This window comes from Carcharhinus amblyrhynchos, chromosome 7 (genome assembly GCF_965287045.1).
Source record: "Carcharhinus amblyrhynchos chromosome 7, sCarAmb.v2.hapA, whole genome shotgun sequence".
In the NCBI taxonomy this organism is placed as follows: domain Eukaryota; kingdom Metazoa; phylum Chordata; class Chondrichthyes; order Carcharhiniformes; family Carcharhinidae; genus Carcharhinus; species Carcharhinus amblyrhynchos.
The window spans coordinates 103,016,599-103,038,244 of record NC_137330.1 but is presented as its reverse complement, the minus strand read 5'-3'; the positions used below and the strand labels follow the sequence as shown (position 1 = coordinate 103,038,244).

The 21,646-nt window shown below is 43.4% G+C and overlaps 1 protein-coding gene across 3 annotated transcripts in view; it reads right to left on the bottom strand.

Annotated features, from left to right (window-relative positions):
• Positions 1–497: 497 nt before the first annotated feature.
• The window catches only part of nr2e1 (nuclear receptor subfamily 2, group E, member 1), a 56,017-nt gene continuing 34,868 nt past the window's right edge, over positions 498–21,646 (bottom strand). Inside the window, exons 5-10 of one of the 3 annotated variants that reach the window (XR_013887036.1) lie at positions 21,261–21,407; positions 18,776–18,872; positions 15,526–15,675; positions 13,692–13,797; positions 11,911–12,012; positions 3,372–3,439 (exon numbers count right to left, since the gene is read on the bottom strand). Coding sequence is in view for 2 of the 3 variants with exons in the window: in XM_080192861.1 (XP_080048987.1) it covers positions 3,277–3,439; positions 13,692–13,797; positions 15,526–15,675; positions 18,776–18,872; positions 21,261–21,407 (663 nt within the window). In the remaining variant the exon portion in view is untranslated. Of the gene's footprint in view, positions 578–2,015; positions 3,440–11,910; positions 12,013–13,691; positions 13,798–15,525; positions 15,676–18,775; positions 18,873–21,260; positions 21,408–21,646 lie in introns of those variants that run through there. The other 2 variants (XM_080192862.1, XM_080192861.1) reach the window with 2 other exon arrangements.

Genomic DNA, 21,646 nt, shown 5'->3' with positions numbered 1-21,646 from the left:
TCAATCTAGATTTGTTTTTATTCATAAGGGACATGGTTGTTGCTGGCTAGCCAGCATTTATTGCCCATCCCTAGTTGCCCAAGGACAGTTGAGAGTCAACCACATTGCTGGGCTTTGGAGTCACATGTAGGCCAGACCAAGTGGGGATGGCAGATTTCCTTCCCTAAAGGACATTAGTGAATCAGATGGGTTTTTCCGACAGCTGACAATGGTTTCACGGTCAGCAGTAGATTCTTAATTCCAGATTTTTAAAATTGAATTCAAATTCCATCACCTGCCTTGGTGGTATTCAAAGCTGAACCTAGGTTAAATAAATTGGTAAATTTTGGTAGAAAGAATAAAGAGGCCACATCAGAAAATAAGGGATAAGAGCGAGGGAATGTGGGGCTACATAGAGGAGAGTCACTAAAAGTAACTACAGGCAGAAAAAAACAGTAGCAGTCTTGTGGTGCAGTGGTAGTGCCCCTACCACTGGACTAGAAGCTCTGAGTTTGAGTCCAACAGCACAACTTATTGGCCATGAAAGATGTATTCAACTGGCTGATCATCAGCTGGGAAATCCTTCCCCCAGTTTCCCCTAAAGAGTGAAAAAAGAACATAAGACACTTATAGCATTAAGAAAAGCAAACCATGCTCTGGGATTCATTGTTGATTGTGATATAATTGAAAGGCAAAGAGATTATCTAACTTATGTAAAACCTTAGTTAGACTATACATTTGGAATACTGTAGTATAACATATGGACTTATAACTCTATACTGCAACATAAGAACGGGAGAAATAGGAACAGGAGTCAGCCATAAGCTCATCGAACCCGAATGCTATTCAATATGATCATGGCTGATCTTGGCTTCAACTCCACTTTCCTACCTGCTCCCCATATCCTTTGATTTCACAAGAAATCAAAAATCTGTCCATCTCAGCCTGGGATACCTTAACAATGGAGCGTTCATAACCCTCTGTGGTAGAAAAGTCTGAAAATTCACCCTCAATGAAGAAATTTGTCCTCATCTCAATCATAAATGTCTCACTGTACATCAACATTTATATTTTTACTTTTTAAAAATGTTCTGCTTCTCTATTCTTTAAACTAAATTGAATAGCTATACATTTCCCCACACTATACTCCATCTGATACTTAACCTGTCAATATTTCTATGTAGCCTTTGTGTACTCACAAATTGCATTCCCATACTTTTGTATCACAGCAGTCTTATAAACATTGCCCTTTGTCGCTTTTGCTTGTAAATGGCTAAGGCCCCAGCACTGATCCTTGTGGCACTCTATTAGTCACAGCCTGCCAACTTGAAAATTCCCCATCTATCCCTACTCTCTGCTTCCAGTCAGTTAGCCAATCCTCTATTCTCGTTAATATATAACCCTCCCCTCCTAACTCCATTAACTATTATTTTGTGTATTAACCTTTTATGTGGCACCTTATCGAAAGCTCTTTGACCACTATTATAAGGGCGCAGAGGTACTGGTTTAGGTTTAAGAAAGAAGGCAGCTAGAATGATTCACGATGTGATCCAACAGATTAATAATCCTGCCAACACTTCCTCATTCCGCAAGGGGTGGGGGGAGGGGATGTGTGAAGATACAAAACAAACTATTAATCAAACAAATGTGTTGGTGTTCATTTTACATCGCAAATGTAGGCTCAGAATGTGAATGAGTAATTCTGAGCAATATTTGAGCGATTCTGTCACGGTGCTGAGGGCCAGGAGCCATGCATTCACTGGGCAGCTCTGTACACTCTGTGTGCGTGGTTTTCAGTGTTGTTTTTAGGGTTCCCACCTAATTCTACAGTTAAAGCTTTCCCTCGGGGCCCAGAGAATGAAACGTGCATTGGCATTAACCATTTCCAAATATAACAGCAGAGAAGTGAAGTAGGAAGCGGGCCTGGGACTCTAAGCTATTGGTATTTTCAGTAATATAACAGAACATCCGTTACTTCTGAACATTGATATTTAATTGTATAATTAAACTCTATTCCAAATGAATTACAAGAGTCTGGCTTTGACAACTCAGTTACATTTGATCTTTATACAGCCGAACGACTCAACATACGTTCCGTCAGCGAAAAAAAATGTCCCAAGTGCTGATTTTCTCAGTGCTATTTGCGAAGTTATTCATTTACCCCCACACTCCTTGGTGAAAGATGAAATGAACTTTCCCGATGGCCGGCACCCCGCCTCGCTTGTCGCTGTCTCAAAGTGGCATCTCCTTCCCTGCCGAGTTCCAACTGTTTCTGCTCGTTTAGCCAAAATACCTCCAGAAAATAAAGAAAGAAACTTCTAAACCAGTCTGTGATGGGCCGAATGTACTCCAATGGGGCCTTTGCCCAGGATGAAAATCCTCCACCTTGCTTGGGAGCTGCAGAATTGAACCTCAAGAAGGATCTGGCTGCAGCACTTGTGCAGAGAGCCGAGCTGTCCTCCCACTTTGGTTTCAGCACCAAGACACTGGACAGCAACTGGCTGGATCCTTCACGCCTCACATTTGGTTTGTCTAATTTACACGTGTTGAACACACACCCATTTCTGTAAAGCATCATCCATATGTTAAAAAGGGGGATGGGGAGGAGTGGGTGGAATTAAAATGATCTACTAATAACTGCAAGAGTAAGTATACCGGGGAATACCACTAACCATACAACCATGCAAGGGGACCTCTTTGTTTTGACTAAGCAGTTGCTTTTCTTACAGCATGGAGCTCACCACGATAGAGTCGACAGGTTGGTTACAGTATCTGCTTCTGAAGGCCACCCTGGGATTTGACATGCACTGCATTGTGCGAGACGGGTCAGGTTTGTGTGACTTTGACAGGGCCCAGCGTCGACTCCGGTCAGACCATAGCGCAGCTCAAAGGGACACATCATCACCCAAGGGACTGACACCGATTTTAACATCCTGTGCACCGCAAGCGATAGGAAAACCCTCACTCCAAACGGCAGGTGCGCCAAACATTTAGTGATTTTGCTTTTTAGGAAATAAATCATTTGAGGACTGAATTCACTAATCAGGGCGAAGTTCAAACAGAAATCATTTTAAAATGATAGGCAATTTTCAGGTGCAAATGGAGTGCTACACAAATATTAACATCCCCTGCCCACATTTTATGTAGGTTTTATGAAACAGTGTTGTTGTTGTTGCTGTTGTTGACAGTAATAGCCACGAATTCTGTTAGTCCAGCTCAAGTACAATGCACAAGCATAAGAAGGTTTCACTTATGGTACCGGTAAAGTTGGTTATCTTTGTGGAAAAGTCTTGGGAGTTAAATATCGCTGGATTTGTACATATCTGACAATAGTCTTGTGATGGGGACGTTTCCAATGGTTTTCTTGAAGAACACCTCTTCAATCGTGGAGGGGTTCACTGAGCGTAATGCTGGCAGGAGTAATAATAACTTTCCAAAGCGGCATGGCTGTGCTGGGTACCTGGCGTGGCAGAGGGAAGAGAGAGATCATGTTAACATATTGGACATGAAGAATCATCTCTGGGTGCAAGGTTGTATGGTCTCACTGATCGTGCTCGGGGATTGATTATTGGAGCAGGGTGGAGGACGTTGGATGTCCTGACCCACTTTTCATTGAATTATAAGACACAGGTTTATGCCCACCATTTCCTCACCTGGACAATGGCAAATCTGTTTTTATTCATTTGTGGGATGTGGGCGTCACCGGCCTGACCAGCATTTATTGCCCATCCCTAATTGCCCTTCAGAAGCTTGTGATGAGTTGCTCTTTTGAACTGCTGTACATCCACAGTACTGTTAGGAAGCAAGTCCCAGTATTTTGACCCAGTGACAGGAACGGCGATATATTTCCAAGTCAGGATGGTGAGTCGGTTGCAGGAGAATCTCCAGGTGGTGGTGTTCCCAGATATCTGCTGCTTTTGTCCTTCTAGATAGTAGTGGCTGTGGATTTGGAAGGTGCTGCCTAAGGAACCTTGGTGAGTTCCTGCAGTGCATTTTGTAGATGGTACACATTGCTACTACTGATCGTTGGTGGTGGAGGGATTGAATGTTTGTGGAAGGGGTAGCAATCAAGTGGGTTGCTTTGTCCTGGATGGTGTCAAGCTTCTCGAGTGTTGTTGGAGCTGCACGCATTCAGACAAATGGAGAATATTCCATTACACTCCTGACTTGCGCTTTCTAAATGATAGACAGCCTTGGGGGAGTCAGAAGGTGAGTTATTTGGCGAAGGATTCCTAATCTTTTACCTGCTGTGGTAGCCATAGTATTTATATGGCTAGTCTAGTTCATTTTATATTCAATAGTAACCCCGGGACCAGTTAAGAGTGCATGCCAGAGATGGTTGGAGGAAGCCAACTCATGTAATAAAAAACATGAGAAATCAGAGCGGGGTAGGCCATTTGGCTCCTCCAGTCTTCTCCTTGATTCAATAAGATCATGACTGACCTCACTATGGCTTGAACTCCACTTTCCCCATAACTTTTAACTCCTTGTTTGCCACCTTGTTAGGGAGCAACTGCAAAGAACATTTTTTTAAAAAAGAATGGAGCAACTTTGCAATATTCCAATCATTTTCTCCAGCGTGAGAGTAGAGAGTTGGAATTAACATTCCCTTTCATATTTTTTGGGCCACTTCTTTAAATGTGCGGCCACTTTCGTTTTTTTCATGGCTCAGGGCTGAACAAAAATAGATTTGCAGCAAGTTTTGAGTAAATGTCAAGTTAGCAAAATGGGCAGAACAACAGGGAAGAGAAATGATAGTGCGGAAAGCAGGAAAGATTGAATTAAAACAGGTTGATGGAGAAAGACAAAAAAGGATAGTAATATGATAAGCAAAGAAACAAAGAATTGGTCTAGAGAAGATGTAAACTTAACAAAACTATGCTGACTGTTCTTGATTAATCCGTGCCTCTCCAAATGCAGATTAATTCTGTTTCTCAGAATTGCTTCCAATAGGTTCTCTACCACTGAGGTTAGACTGACTGGCATACAGTTTCTTAGTTTATTCCTTCCTCCATTCTCGAATAATTGTACCATATTGGCTGACCTCCAGTCCTCTGGAGCCTCTCCTGTGGCCAGAGAGGAATCCACTATTTACTCCTTTGCCTCATTCGACAGCCTGGGATACATTTCATCTGGCCCTGCATATTTATCTATTTTTAAGCCTGTTCTCAGTCTATATTAATTTTTTTAATAGTCTCACAGTCCTCCCTGATTTCTATACCCACATTGTCTCTCACTGGCGAACACAAACACAAAATATTCACTTAGAACCCCTACCTATGAGGAAAAGTTGAGGGAGCTTTTCGTTTTAGAGCAGAGGAGGATGGGAGGCAACTTAATAGAGGTTTATAATATGATGAGGGGGATAGATAGAGTGAACATGCAGAGACTATTTCCTCGGGTGGATGTAGCTGTTACTAGAGGGGATAACTTTAAGGTTCATGGTGGGAGATATAGGAGGAATGTCCAAGGTAGATTCTTTACTCAGAGAGTGGTTGGGGTGTGGAATGCACTGCCTGCTGTGATAGTGGAGTCAGACACTTTAGGAACTTTCAAGCGGTTATTGGATAGACTCATGGATCACACCAGAATGATAGGGAGTGGGATAGCTTGATCTTGGGTTTAGACATAGCTCAGCACAATATCGAGGCCGAAGAGCCTGTACTGTGCTGTACTGTTCTATCTTTCTATGTTTCTGTTTCCGCTGGCTCCACACACAAATTGTCCCTCTGGTCCTTAATAGGTCTTTCCCTTGTTATCCGTTTACCCTTAATGTATTTATAAAACAACCTAGAATTTTCCTTTATTCTCCCTGCCAGTATCCTTTCACGTCCCCTTTTTGCTCTCCTAATTTCCTTCTTAAGTTCCCTCTTACATATTTTATACATAAGAACATAAGAACATAAGAAATAGGAGCAGGAGTAGGCCATCTAGCCCTTCGAGCCTGCCCCGCCATTCAATAAGATCATGGCTGATCTGTCGTGGCTCAGTTCCACCTTCCCGCCCTCTCCCCATAACCCTTAATCCCCTCTCTTATCAAAAACCCATCAACCCGCGTCTTAAAAATATTTAGCGAGGCAGCCTCCACCACTTCAACGGGCAGAGAATTCCAGAGATTCACCACCCTTTGAGTGAAGAAGTTCCTCCTCAACTCCGTTCTAAACCACCCCCCCTTTATCTTGAGGCTGTGCCCCCTAGTCCTACTGTCTTTTTTGAGCGGGAAGAGTCTCTCCACCTCTATCCTATCCATCCCATTCATCATCTTATACGTCTCAATGAGATCTCCCCTCATTCTTCTAAACTCCAACGAGTACAAGCCTAGTTTATTCAGCCTCTCCTCATAGCTCAACCCCCTCAACTCTGGTATCAGCCTAGTAAACCTCCTCTGCACTCCCTCCAAGGCCAAAAATATGCTTTGAGGGCTTTTGCTGTTTTGAATCTTCGATGTCTGCCATAGGCCTTCCTTTTTCTTCTTATCCAATACAGTATATCCCTCGATATCCAGGGTTCAATGGGTTAGTTGATCCCAAACTTTTTTTTAAATTGGAACATATTGGCCCTGTACTCACTCTATTTCCTTGAATGCATCGCACTGTTCCATCACAGACTAAAGGTGGCTGTTCCCAGTCCACTCAGGTCAAATCATATCTGACCTGATTAAAATCAGCCTTTCCCTGGTTTAGAACTTCGATTTCTGGCCTGACCTTATCCTTTTCCATAACAATCTTGAATCTAACAGTTGTGATCGCTGTCTGCAAAATGCTCCTCCATTGATACTTCAACCACTTGCCCAGCTTCCTTGCCTAAATTAAGTTCAGGATGGCCTCTTCTCTTGTAGGACTTTCTACTTACTAGCTTAAAAAGTTCTCCAGGGTGCTCTCTCTACGCTGCCTCTAAACCTTTCACACTTTAGGCCCAATTTTACCATTTTGATTCAGTGTTGAATCTGGGAGGAATCCAGATCTGACTTGTAAACCTGTTTTCAGGTGCCCCCACACACACTCTGCCTGAGAAAAAAGCAGCCATTCTGAATCGCACTGCAGAAGCCTGTGGGCAGGGCTTAATGCACCCGAAACACTGCAGCTCCGATCAGAGCCTTCAACTGCGCATGTGCAGAAAAAATATTGAAAAGCGCTCCCCTGCCACATTGCTCCTGGGTCAGATAAAGCAGCCTAGGAGGAATGGCTCCCATAGACATTGTCCACCCCCCACAACATAACTATCCCTCTTATCCACCTCCCCCCCAACTACCCAGACCGATCGCAACCCCCTGCCCCACTTTCGCCCCACCAATTGCATGCAGAGTGACAGCGGAACACCCCCTCCTCCCCCACCAACAGAGAATGATATGACCCATCTCCCTCCTCCTCCCTCCCCACCAGAGATCCATCTGACCTGCCTCCCTCCTCCTCCCCCCCCCACCAGAGAATGATCTGTTCTGCCTCCCTCCTCCTCCTTTCTCCCACCTTCCCCCAAGAGAACAATCTGGCCGGCCTCCCTCCCCCCTCCCTACCACCAGAGAATAATCTGGTCCACCTCTCTCCTCCTTCCCCTCATCGCCCCCCCCCCCGACAAAGAGAATGATCTGATCGGCCTCCCTCCGCCCCCACCCCCCACCACCGATCTGAGTTAGAGAGCTGCCGGAAGCTCTGAACCTACCTCCTGAAAAGCTGCAGCGCATGACACAGACCCTTGGCCAAATCTGGACGGGTGAACGCAGTGATAAAGGGGGAAATGCAGGTGAAGTCTGGGTGTGCAGCCCACTAAGTCAACTTAAATGCATGTAAATGCATTTAACTTAACATCTCGCCCATTCTAGGCGAGGTGCCGATCACGGTCATTTTAGCTGCTTTGTAAAGGGGGAACGGATGTGGGAGTGGGCGCGGATCACACTACTTGCCTCACGCCTGATTTTACAAAGTCTTCACACCTGAAAATGGGCGTAACTTGTTGGTAAAAATCGGGCCCTATGACTACCCCAGTTAATGTTGGGGAAATTAAATCTCCCAATATTGGGGAAATTAAATCTTATTACTTTTCCTTTCCTCTGAAATTTGCCATATTTGCTCTCCCATCTCCCTCAGACTATTAGGAGGCCTATAGTACACGTCCATCAATGTGATTGCTCCTTTTCATTTTTTTAGTTCTACCCATATGGTTTCATTAAAAGAATCTTCCGTGATGATATTGTGGCTTTAAGAAGTGTATTTTATCATGTTTCTTGTAAGGGGTATGTTTAAAACCTAGCTCTGTTTTACATGGTGCCAATCTGTCTGGGCAACAGGCACTCAAATGTTGAGAAAGTGGGATAATGACTGATTTTGATAAATGGTGTGTTTGCCTAAGCAGAGTTAATGCATTTGTGTTTATTTAGCTTTCTCATGGGGTTGCAGAGTAGGATTTTGATTAGGTTGATAGACAAGAGACAGAGTCATGTGTTAATGGGAGTAGCTAAGCTTGCATGGAAAATATGCAATTTTGCTTTTATTTTAGAACAGTCAGTTTCTGCTTGGTCCTGAAAGAAGCAAGAGCTGTCCCTCTATCTCTCCCTTTCTCTAGAGGTTGCTGTCTGGGGCTGTTTGCAGATAGGTGTGCCTTTCTCTCTTTCTCTCTCTCGCTCCAGAGGTGTTCAAGAGGCTCTAGAGCTGTTAACAAGTACAAGCATGTAAGCCTGGGGTTTGCTACCTGGTTTTGAAGAGGGGTTTTAAATCTGTAAGAGGAAAATTGCTTGAATTGGAACTCATAGGGATAGGTTCGCGGTTAAGAGCTGTATATTGTCACATTTAAGTATTATTCAATTGGTAAATGTTAAGCTAATTAATTTGTTATAGTTTAACTCTATTGTTAAATGAAGTTATTTTGATAAAAGCTTCCTGGTGTGTTAACTGGAGTGAAACACCCTATCCTCACATTAATGTCAACATAGCAAATAGTCGGGGTCTAGTCTAACTTCAAAATATACTTTGGGGTTTCTGAACTCGTAATCTAACACTTCAATGTCACAACATCAACAAAACAAAGGCGACTGTCATCGACGCAAAAACCCAGCCTGCAGGTGCAGCAGGTGGTCAGGAAGGCGAATGGGATGCTGGCCTTCATCGCGAGGGGGATTGAATATAAAAGTAGGGAGGTCTTGCTGCAGCTGTATAGGGCATTGGTGAGGCCGCAGCTGGAGTACCGTGTGCATTTTTGGGCGCCGCACCTGCGCAAAGATATTTTGGCCTTGGAGGGAGTGCAGAGGAGGTTTACTAGGCTGATACCGGAGTTGAGGGGGTTGAGCTATGAGGAGAGGCTGAATAAACTAGGCTTGTACTCGTTAGAGTTTAGAAGAATGAGGGGAGATCTCATTGAGACGTATAAGATGATGAATGGGATGGATAGGATAGAGGTGGAGAGACTCTTCCCGCTCAAAAAAGACAGTAGGACTAGGGGGCACAGCCTCAAGATAAAGGGGGGGCGGTTTAGAATGGAGTTGAGGAGGAACTTCTTCACTCAAAGGGTGGTGAATCTCTGGAATTCTCTGCCCGTTGAAGTGGTGGAGGCTGCCTCGCTAAATATTTTTAAGAAGCGGGTTGATGGGTTCTTGATAAGAGAGGGGATTAAGGGTTATGGGGAGAGGGCGGGAAAGTGGAACTGAGCCATGACAGATCAGCCATGATCTTATTGAATGGCGGGGCAGGCTCGAAGGGCTAGATGGCCTACTCCTGCTCCTATTTCTTATGTTCTTATGTTCTTATGACTTCAGGAAGCGTAGTGGAGAATATACCGCTCTCTGCATCAACAGGGACGAAGTAGAAATGGTCGAAAGCTTCAAGTTTTTAGGTGTCCAGATCACCAACAACCTTTCCTGGACCCCACGCCGATACTACAGTTAAGAAAGCCCACCAATGTCTCTACTTTCTCAGAAGATGACTCTCACCACCTTTTGCAGATGCAACATAGAAAGCATTCTCTCTGGTTGTATCACAGCTTGGCGTGGCTCCTTCTCTATCCGAGACCACAAGAAACTACAAAAGGTTGTGAATGTAGCCCAATCCTTCACGCAAACCAACCTCCCATCCATCGACTCTGAATACACTCCTACTGCCTTGGCAAAGCAGCCAGGATAATTGAGGACCTCATACACTCCAGCACTCTCTCTTTCACTTTATCCCATCGGAAATAAGATACAAAAGTCTGAAGTTACGTACCAACTGACTCAAGAAACTCAAGAACAGCTTCTTCCCTGCTGCTATCAGACTTTTGAATGGACCTATCTTGCATTAAGTTGATCTTTCTCTACACCCTAGCTATGACTGTAACACTACATTCTGCACTATATCATTTCCTTCTCTATGAATGGTATACTTTGTATAGCTCGCAAGAAACAATACTTTTCACTGTATGTTAATACATGTGGCAATAATAAATCAAATCAAAATCAAATCAAATCAAAAAGATGTTGTCCCTCTTTACTACTGTAGTTGATTCCCTGATCAAATTTGCAACACCCTTTTACCTCCTTCCCCCATCTCACCTGAAATCCCATATCCTGGAAGACTGAAACACCAATCCTGCCCCTCTCTCGACCATTTCTCAGAGACAGCAATAAAATCATATCCCATGTTTTAATTTGTGCCCTCAACTCACCTGCCTTGTTCTTCAGACTCCTTGCATGAAAATAAATACCATCCAATCTTGCCAAATTCCTCTGTGCCTTAATTGGCCCATAATGAGGGTGTCTTCCTGACTCACTTGTTGTCTCTTCTAATGTTGACTGTGCATCTCCTCCTGTTGAACATTCTGACAGGATCCTACCTCCTTGCCAATTCAGTTCAAAACTTCTCAACAGCACTAGCCATGCACCGCTCCCCCCCCCCACCCATTTCTGTTCAGGTGCAACGCATCCACCTTGATCAGGTCCCACCTTCGCCAAAAACAGTCCCAATCTCCCAGAAAATTAAAGCCCTAAGTCCTGCACCATCTCTCCAGCCACACATTCAAAGAACAAAGAACAAATTAATCTGGATTAACTTCCTATATTTAAACTCACTAGCATGTGGCACCAGAAGTAATCCAGAGATTACTACCTTCTGGTCCCTGTTTCTTAATCTACTTTCCAGCTCCCTAAATTCTGCTTGCCTTTTCATCCCTTTTCATCTTTTTCCATCTATGTTGTTGGTACCAATATGTACCAGAATCCCTGTCTGCTTGCCCTTCCCCTTCAGAATACCGAACAACCATTCAGTGAGTGAGAGTGTGTGTGAGTGAGAGTGTGTGTGAGTGAGTGAAATAGAGCGTGTGTAAGGGTGAGAGACTGTGAGTGTGAGTGAGAGTGGGTATGAGTCAATGAGTGCATGTGTGGTTGGGTGTGAGTGAGGGAGGGTGTGTGTGGGTGTGTATGATAGCAAGAGAGAGTGTGAGTGAGTGAGCTAGCATGTGTATGTATGTGAGTGACAGAGCATGTGAGTGTGAGTGTGAGTGAGAGAGTGCACATGTGAGTGAGAAAACAAGTGTGCGTGAGCGAGATAGAGTGTGTGTGAGTGAAATAGAGGATTGTGTGTGAGATAGCGAGTGTATATTTGTGTGTCAGAGATAGAGTGTATGAATGTGAGTGAGATAGAGGGCCTGATTTTACCATCAAATTGTGTCTGTTATTGGACGTGGAAAACTTGGTAAAGTCGGGCATGAGGCGAGTAGCGTGATCCGTGGCCACCTCCGTGCCCGTTTCCCCTTTATCAAGTGCCTAAAATGGGTACAATTGGGACTGTGCCTGAAATGGGTATGACAGCAATTTAAATGCATTTGCATGCACCAACACAGTGGGTAAGAGAGGGTGAGTGAATGAGCACTCTAAGACTGGGACTGAGCCAAAAACACACAAATCACCTTCTCACATTTATTAATTACTCATTTTTCAAAAGCTCAGTTTATTACTTTGACATTGCTTACTTTTTGCTCAGCAAGTTGTTCTTTTCTTTCTATCTCAACTTTTTTGTTGAAAATCATGTATTTTGTTGTGCCAAACCGGTTCCAAAATTTGCTTGTCAGCCCCTGGAGTAACAAAAAAATGGAAATGTGGCCCCTCACACAAAAAGGTTGGACAAGCTTGGATGACAATCAACAGGGAAAAGGTACTGAGAAAATTATTTGAACTAAAAGCTGACAAGTTCACTTCACGCTTGGGTCTCAAAAGATGTGGCTGCTGAGATAGTAGTTGCATTGGTTTTAATCTTCCCAAAATTTCCTAGATTCCGGAAAGCTCCCACTACATTGGAAAATAGTCAAGAAAGTAAGGAGAAAGCAGGAAATGCCAGTTAGTTAACATCTGTCATAGGCAAATTGGTGGAATTTATTAAGAACATGATCGTGGAGCTTAGAAAATCTCAATGCAATCAAACAGAATCAACACGTAATTGTGAAAGGGAAATCATGCTTGATTAGTTTATTGGAGTTCCTTGAGGCAGCAACTAGCATTGTGAGTAAAGGGGTACCTGTGAATGTGCTGTAGATTTCCAGAAGGCATTGATAAGGTTTCACATCAAAGATTATGACACAAAATAAAACCTCATAGTGCTGGAAGTAACATATTAGCATGGATAGAGAATCAGTTGGCTAACAGGAAACAGGGAGTAGGGATAAATGGATCTTTTTTAGGGTTGGTGAGACACAAACCAGCCTCCCATCCATTAACTCTGTCTACACTTCTCGCTGCCTCGGAAAATCAGCCAGCATAATTAAAGACCCCACGCACCTCAGACATTCTCTCTTCCAACTTCTGCTGTCGGGATAAAGATACAAAAGTCTGAGGTCACATACCAACCAACTGAAGAACAGTTTCTTCCCTGCTACCATTAGACTTTTGAATGGACCTACTTTGCATTAAGTTGATCTTTGTCTACACCCTAGGTGTGACTGTAACACTACATTCTGCATCCTCTCCTTTCATTCTCTATGAATGGTATGCTTTTTCTGTATAGCGCACAAGAAACAATACTTTGCACGGTATACTAATACATGTGACAATAATAAATCAAATCAAGTCAAAAATGTGATAAGTAGAGTGCCACAAGAATCAATGCTGGGACCTCAGCTATTTACAATTTATGACTTGGATGAAGGGATGTATGACTGCTAAATTTGCTGATGACACAAAGATAGGTAGGAAAGAGGACATAAGTAGTGTGCAAAAGAATTATAATATGTTAAGCGAGTGGGCAAAAAATTGTCAGATGTATTATAATGTGGGGAAGATATGAACTAGTCTATTTTGGCAGGAAGAATAGAAAAGCAACATATTATTTAAATAGAAGAACTTGCAGAACTCTGCAGTACAGAGGAATCTGGGTGTCCTGGTACACGAATAGGGAAAAGTTAGTATGCAGGTGCAGCAAGTGACTAAGAAAGCAAATAGAACATTATAATTAAAGATCAATGTATTTTGTGGTTATTTATTGATAGCCCTTTAAGGGGAAAAGGACTTGACCCAAACAAGCATTTGAATGTAAGCACCGGCAGCAGAGAAAGGGGTGGATGGTTCTTCAGCACAGTATAAAATGTGGAACTTTTGATACAGATTGAGTATTTATGGTATAATTGCTTGTGCAGATCAGCCATTCTGCAGATCTGTTGTGAATCAACCTGGAAGGAGCACATTGCACCAGCCTGCTGCAGAAGCATTTTACATTCCTTCCAGCTTGTGTACAACTGTGTGGGAGCCTGCCCATCCTTACCTGGTGTGGATGTAACTATTGAGAGTGAGCTGAGCTTCGTCCTGCAGCGCTGCGATCGCTGAAGCATTGCGGAAATTTCTCAGCTCTGAGCCACTTTGAGTAGGAACTAAAAACAAAAGAGCAAAACAGACTCAGAGTGAGTTATTGTAGAATGATCTTCAGAAAACATCTGCTCCAAATGATGAACCAATGAAATACAAATGGGAATAAATCTTAATAACACTGTCACCTGTGAAATTATTAGTGTTCAATTTAAAGGCATTTTAAAGAAGGCAATACACGCATGAAATGTTTCCTGTGTGCTGCCACCATCTTTCATTCTTTGAAAATGGGAGAATGTGCAAGAATGGTTTGTGAAAACTGATTTCATTCAAGGTGAACATGGAGTTTACCTGCACCAATCGAAATGGAGTCTGTGAACTTGTTAACATTGGAAGGTACAACTTAGAATCATAGAATTCCTACGGTGCAGAATGAGGCCATTTGGCCCATCGAGTCTGCACCGACCACAATCCCACCCAAACCCTATCCCCATAACCATATGTATTTACCCTGTTAATCCCCCTGACACTAAGGGGCAATTTAACACGGCCAATCCACCTAACCTGCACATCTTTGGACTGTGGGAAGAAACTCTTGCACCTGGAGGAAACCCATGCATACATGGGGAGAATGTGCAAACTCCACACAGATGGTTGGTTACCTGAGGCCAGAATTGAACCCAAGTCACTGGTGCTGTGAGGCAGCAGTGCTAACCACTGTGCCAATGTGCTGCCATCAATCTGTTTTCAATGTATTCAGACTGCACCAAGACTTTAGGTGCTAAAACTCAAATATGTGAATCTGATAGAAATGAGGTCATGACCCCTTTCCTGATCTCATTTTTTTTTCAGTTCCAGGGTGTTTTTTCTGGAAGAGGAGAAGAGGGTTTTTTGTGCCCTTGGATTTGCAAAGTGAAACTAACAGAATCATAATCTAGTCATGGCCCATAACCCAAGTATGGGAGCCCAGACTGCAAGCATTCTAGAATGAGTATGGGCACCTACACTTCCACTCATTCTCCAGTTGGGGGAATCTAACACTCAAGGAGTGCTTTTTAATCCCATATTCCAAAACTATTTCTGTGCCTGAGATTCCATCCTCAAAAGCCAAAGATCCCACTCCCCTTCTCAAACAAAGCCCAGTACCACACAATCGCCAAACCAGTCCCAGTTCCAAAGATCCCAATATAGTTTTAAAGTTTATTTATTCATCACTAGTAAGGCTTACATTACCGCTGTAATGAAGTTACTGTGAAATTCCATTAGTTGCCACACTCTGGTACCTATTCAAGTCAATGCACCCAACCCGCATATCTTTCAAACTGTGGGAGGAAACTGGAGCACCCGGAGGAAACCCATGCAGACACAGAGAGAATGTGCAGACTCCACTCAGACAGTGACCCAAGCCGGGAACTGAACCCAGGTTCCTGGTGCTGTGAGGCAGCAGTACTAGCCACTGTGCCAACGTGCCACCCCAATACATGTCCACAGAACCCATTGCTGGCCTCAAATAGATCCCAATGCCAATCTAGTTTCAAATATCAGCTCCCAAAGCGAGCCCCAGGTCCCGTGGATCGTTCCCTGGTACCGGGGTAAGTCCCAGTGTGAAACAGACTCAACACTGCAGGAGCTGGCCCTTTGGCGATTCGGAGTCTGCACCCGAATTCAAAGATGCCTCAGACTGGAGCACTCCTGTAACCTGGTCCGCGGGTAGAAGCTGCGAATTCACCATCAAGGTTAAGGTGCGAGCGGTAATGTGTGCCTGGAAGTTTTACACAGGGAAACGGACTCACCCGCTTTAAAAGTCACGATGCATTTCAAACAGGCGAATTCAGTGGCGTCCACACGGAGCTGCCGGAACCGTGCCACCACCTCCTGCAGAGCATGGATTTCCGCGATGATCTTGTTCAACTTCTGCGAGTCTGTGTTGTCACTGTTCATCCCTGGAGGGACAGAGAGGGAGAGACGCACCGAGTCACTAAACGTTTACTTGTCCGACTCGCTTCGCTCCTTTGAAAGCGGCTCGAGTAGCTGGATTCGTGTATCCATTTCCCAGAACTAACGGGGGGGGGGGGGCGGGGGGAGGAATCGGTGACCAAAATCAAACCAACTTCCAAACCATTTCATCCATCTGCAGCGCCCCAGCTTGTGAATATCTTGTATAAAAATAAATTACTGCTGGAAGCTGGAATCTGAAACCAAAAGAGGAAATGCTGGAAAATCTCAGCAAGTCTGGCAGCATCTGTAAGGAGAGAAAAGAGCTGTTTGGAGTCCAGATGGCCCTTTGTCCTGACAGATGCTGTAAGAAGTCTCACAACACCGGGTTAAAGTCTGTTTAACCTGGTGTTGTGAGACTTCTCACTCTGTTTACCCCAGTCCAATGCCGGCATCTCCACATCATGGCTTAGAGATGCTGCCAGACCTGCTGAGATTTTCCAGCATTTTCTCTTTTGGTTGTGAATATCTTGTGCCACTTGCAATTTTAGTAATCATTCAAGAATGGCTTATTTTTAGATGCTGCAATCAATGAAGTACCCATATTCTCTGATCTATTTGCAATGTGTTGCAGTTGTAAATGGAGGTTTCATGTTTGCAATAGAGTTGGATGTTGGCTGCTTGTGCAGCAGGAGCAGGGGTGAGGATCCTCTATCCCTTCGCTTGACTTTTACAAACTCACACCGGAATTCAGGATAATTTCACATGGATGATCAGAAAGCAGATGCTGGCTGAGTGGGTACCAATGCCCTGTACTTGTGGTAACTGTTGCAAGGCATCATAGCATCTCCTCACTCAGCATCGCACAATGCTATAACTGTGGCATTTCTACCAATAGAATGAATCTGGTGAAACAAGGTTGCTGCTACCTGCTGTTAGAATCATAGAATCCCTACAGTGCAGAAGGAGGCCATTCAGCCCATTGAGCCTGCACCAACCACAATTTCACCCAGCACCCTATTCCCGTCACTCCACCTATTTACCCTGCTAATCCCCCTGACATTAAGGGTCAATTTAACATGGCCAATCATATAAATCATAGAAATCATAGTGCAGAAGGAGGCCATTTGGCCCATCGAGTCTGCACCAACAACAATCCCATATAGGCCTTACCCCCACTACCCCACACATTTACCCCACTAATCAGTCGCTAGGTATACATGGAGAGGTAGTAAATTGGATTAGACATTGGCTCAGTGGAAGAAGCCAGAGAGTGGTAGCGGAGGATTGCTTCTCTGAGTGGAGGCCTGTGACTAGTGGTGTGCCACAGGGATCAGTGTTGGGTCCATTGTTGTTTATCATCTATATCAATGATCTGGATGATAATGTGATAAATTGGATCAGCAAATTTGCTGATAATACAAAGATTGGAGGTGTAGTGGACAAGCTTTTCAAAGCTTGCAGAGGGATTTGGACCAGCTAGAAAAATAGGCTGGAAAATGGCAGATGGAGTTTAATGCAGACAAAGTGCAGCACTTTGGAAGGACAAACCAAGGTAAAATATACAAGGTAAATGGTAGGACACCGAAGAGTGCAGTAGAACAGAGAGATCTGAGAATACAGATACATAATTCCCTAAAAGTGGTGTCACAGGTAGATGGCATCATAAAGAGTGCTTTTGGTACATTGGCCTTTATAAATCAAAGTATTGAGTCTAAGAGTTGGAATGTTATGGTGAGGTTGTATAAGATATTGGTGAGGCCGAATTTAGAGTATTGTGTGCAGTTTTGGTCACCTAATCACAGGAAGGATATTAATAAGGTTGAAAGAGTGCAGAGAAGGTTTACAAGGATGTTGCCGAGACTTGAGAAACTGAGTTACAGAGAAAGGTTGAATAGGTTAGGACTTTATTCCCTGGAGCATAGAAGAATGAGGGGAGATTTGATGGAGGTGTATAAAATTATGATAGGCATAGATAGAGTGAATGCAAGCAGGCTTTTTCTACTGAGGCTAGGGGAGAAAAAAACTAGAGGACATGGGTTAAGGGTGAAGGGAGAAAAGTTTAAAGGGAATATTGGGGGGGGCTTCTTCACACAGAGTGGTGGGAGTGTGGAATGAGCTGCCAGATGAAGTGGTGAATGCCGGCTCACTTTTAACATTTAAGAAAAACTTGGACAGGTACGTGGACGAGAGGGGTGTGGAGGGATATGGTCCAGTGCATGTCAGTGGGATGAGGCAGAAGAATGGTTTGGAAAAGCCAAGAAGGGCCAAAAGATCTGTTTCTGTGCTATAATGTTCGGTGGTTCTAATCCATCTAACCTACACATCCCAGGCCACTAAGGGCCGATCAACCTAACCTGCATATCTTTGGACTGTGGGAGGAAACCTCATTTTGCATGGCCAATCCACCTAACCCACACCTCTTTGTTATCTCTGTGGTCACCCAGGAAGCAAGTGGGTGAATCTTTAGATTATTAGTAATCAGAGGGATAGAGATTACTTAGAACAGCTGGTAAACAATATACAAACCCAAGTAATGATGTATTTCTTATGCTGTTGATGGAGAAATGTTTAAAATTCAGAACCACCTCCCCACATTGGAGAGGAAGAGGTTTAAATCCACCAGATTTTAAAAACTGGGATTAATGAAATTCCTATTCCAGGAATGTCCACAGAAACTAGCACCAAAATGTCTAACATGCATTCTTCCATATGTCCTACCTCTCCTTTTAACTTGCAGAATTTAATTAAATTTAAAACAAATGTATTGGGCATAAATTCATTGGTTTAAGATAAAGGCAAATTACTGCAGATGCTGGATTTTGAAATAAAAACAGAAAATGCTGGAAAATCTCAGCAGGTCTGACAGCATCGGTGGAGAGAAAATAGAGCCAACATTTCAAGTTTGGATGACCTATTGTCAGATCAAACAAAGGATCATCCAGACTCGAAATGTTAACTCTATTCTCTTTCCACTGATGCTGTCAGACCTGCTATGTTTTTCCAGCATTTTGTATTTTTGTCATCAACTTAAGTGTTCTTTAACAGAATGGATGGATTCCAGGTTTAAATCTTAACCTTTCTTTTTAACCCTATGTTGCAACTCACCAGAGACGGCCAGTAGAGTGCTGGAATCGATTGGAATGGCCCATTGAGCGATACCCAAGACAAAAAGTTCCCTCCAAGCATCTTCCAAAAGGATTAGCTGGCGTGAGACAGAAACATCATAAACGTCTGTATTACTTGGGGGTCATTCTAGATTCTTGAAGTTGCTTGTTAGGACAGGATTTTACAGGAGAACTTGGATGTGATTGAAAACAATTTTCTCGAAAGTGAGCCCTATGTTTGTAAATGGCAATCTGATTTTAGGAGGGGCTAGCAGGGTCTAATATATATAGAAAGATACCCAGCTAGAGGATTTTCAAAGTAACTTTCACAGTATTAATGCAAGCCTACTTGTGACACTAACAAATAAACTTTAAAAACTTAGAAACTTCCTGTTTCCTGTATGGCAAACCTGTTTCTCCTAATAATCTACTGGAATATCCCAGTTCCTTCTTGGTCCTCTTGGATTTCATGATTTTCCTGTACTTGTCCCTATCTTTGCACATTCTCTCAATGGGTACACACCCACTCTGGTCTTTTTGCTCCAGATAAAAAGTGGCTAATTCTTCACTACTGTTCCCTACCACCAACCCCCCGCGCCCCACCCCCCACCTCACACCCTCTATCTTTTTCTGAATAATGAAATAATTTAACATACAATCTTGATGTTAAATTCAGAATTGCAACAAACTGGTGGTGAAATATGATTACCTTAAACTCCGTTCACCCAGAGCCAAAGTTAGGTAGAAATTAGGTCCTTGAATGTCGTCACAGAGGAATTGTTGGAACAGTGAGAGCTTCAAGTTTTTAGTTGTCTAGATCATCAACAACCTGTCCTGGTTCCCTCATGTCAACACTATAGTTAAGAAAGCCCACCAATGCCTCTACTTTCTCAGAAGATGAAGAAAATTTGGCATGTCAGCTACGACCCTCCCCAATTTTTACAGATGTACCAAAGAAAACATTCTGGCTGTACCACAGCTTTGTATGGCTCCTGCTCTGCCCAAGACCGCAAGAAACTACAAAACTCATGAATGTAGCCCAATCCATCATGCAAACCAACCTCACCAAAGCAGCCAGCATAATTAAGGACCCCATGCACCTTGGTCATTCTCTCTTCCATCTTCTTCCATCAATAAAAAGATACAAAAGTCTGAGGTCACCTGCTAATCAATTCAAGAACAGCTTCTTCCCTGCTGCCATCAGACTTTTGAATGGACTTACCTTGCATTAAATTGCTCTTTCTCTAAACCTAGTTATGACTGCATTATTCTGCACTGTCTTGTTTCCTTCTCTATGAATGGTATGCTTTGTCTGCATAGTGTGCAAGAAATAATACTTTTCACTATACGCCTGTACATGTGACAATAATAAATTAAATTACATCAAATCAAATCAATTCCCACCCTTCCCATTTCCTGTTCAGTGTTGAACAGTGAGTGTGTGAAGTATTGGAGGGCCAGTGTGTGGTGGCTGTCCAATGAGTGCATTCGTTCTGCTGCCGGAGGCACTGGGATACAGCCTGGGTGCTTCCAAGGCACAGCAGGTAAAACTGGAGGCAGTTTGTGCCCCTAGCCCCAAAAGAAAATCCTCAAAAACCTGGGCACTGGTTCTTGCAGTGGTTTAAAAGAGATCTTTCCCCACTTGGAATATATTTTCCCAACATAAATATGAAAAAGGCTGAAAATTAAAATATTAATCCTTCTCGATGAACACCATTCTCTTCAACTTGAGGGAATGGTTCATTTAGCTTCCAGCTCAACTTCTCTGACAATTATGTGGTCATTTAAAGTCGCCATTCCTTCTGTGTTTATCTGAACTCTCTGGCTCCCAGGCTGCTTCCTCTTAGATGTATATTTATTGACGAAAGGACCCACACAAGAGTAACCTGGTTAGTGATCACTATGAAGCATCTTCAGTGAGATCTTCACCTGAATGCTAACTTGCTCAGCCTCCGTCCACTTTTCATCGTCAAGCTTCATGTTTCTATCTTCAGTTGGGAGCAGTTTGCAATCTAACCTCTCATGACCTCTGAAAACTGGAGTCAGATGTTTTGTCAGCAGGAGAAAGAGCTTGTGTTGTGGGTGTTGGGGGGAGCGATGGTTATAACCCACCCATTGACTCTGTCTACACTTCCCGCTGCCTTGGGAAAGCAGCCAACATAATCAAGGAGCACACACACCCTGGACACTCTCTCTTTCACTTTCTTCCATCCGGAAAATCGTACAAAAGTTTGAAAACAGATACCAACGACTCAAGAACAAATTCTTCCTTGCTGTCATCAGACTTCTGAATGGTCTTATCAATTATTAAGCTAATCTTTCTCTTCACCCTACCTGTAACTGCAACACTATATTCTGCATTCTATCTATTTCCCTTATGTATTCGGTGAACAGTATAGCCTGCATAGCATACAAGAAACAATACTTTTCGCTGTATCCCAATACATGTGACAATAATAAATCAAATCAAAATTGACTCCACTAACCTGATCCTGGAATGGGAGTGTGGAAAACGCGGGCACGCTCTTGGCCCATTTGATACTCATGAAGAGTAGTCTGGCGGCAGATTCACACACTGATTCAGTCGCCACTTCATACAAGTACATAGGTGTGCCGTTAACCTCGTGAGGATACTGTGGGAAAAAGGTGACAGTGTCATGTATTGTTCAGAAGGGAGAGAAATGATTGCACTCGTTGAAAGGACTGTACCAACAGTACAGGTGGCATTGTCACCTATCTGCTAACTGAAGTTTTAAAAACATATTCCTTATTGTAATTAATTGAAGCTATCCGTATCCTAACTCACTGCAGCTTTGTTCACCTGTCATCCCAGTGCTCCATCATCTGCCTGGACGCCTTGTTTACAGCACTT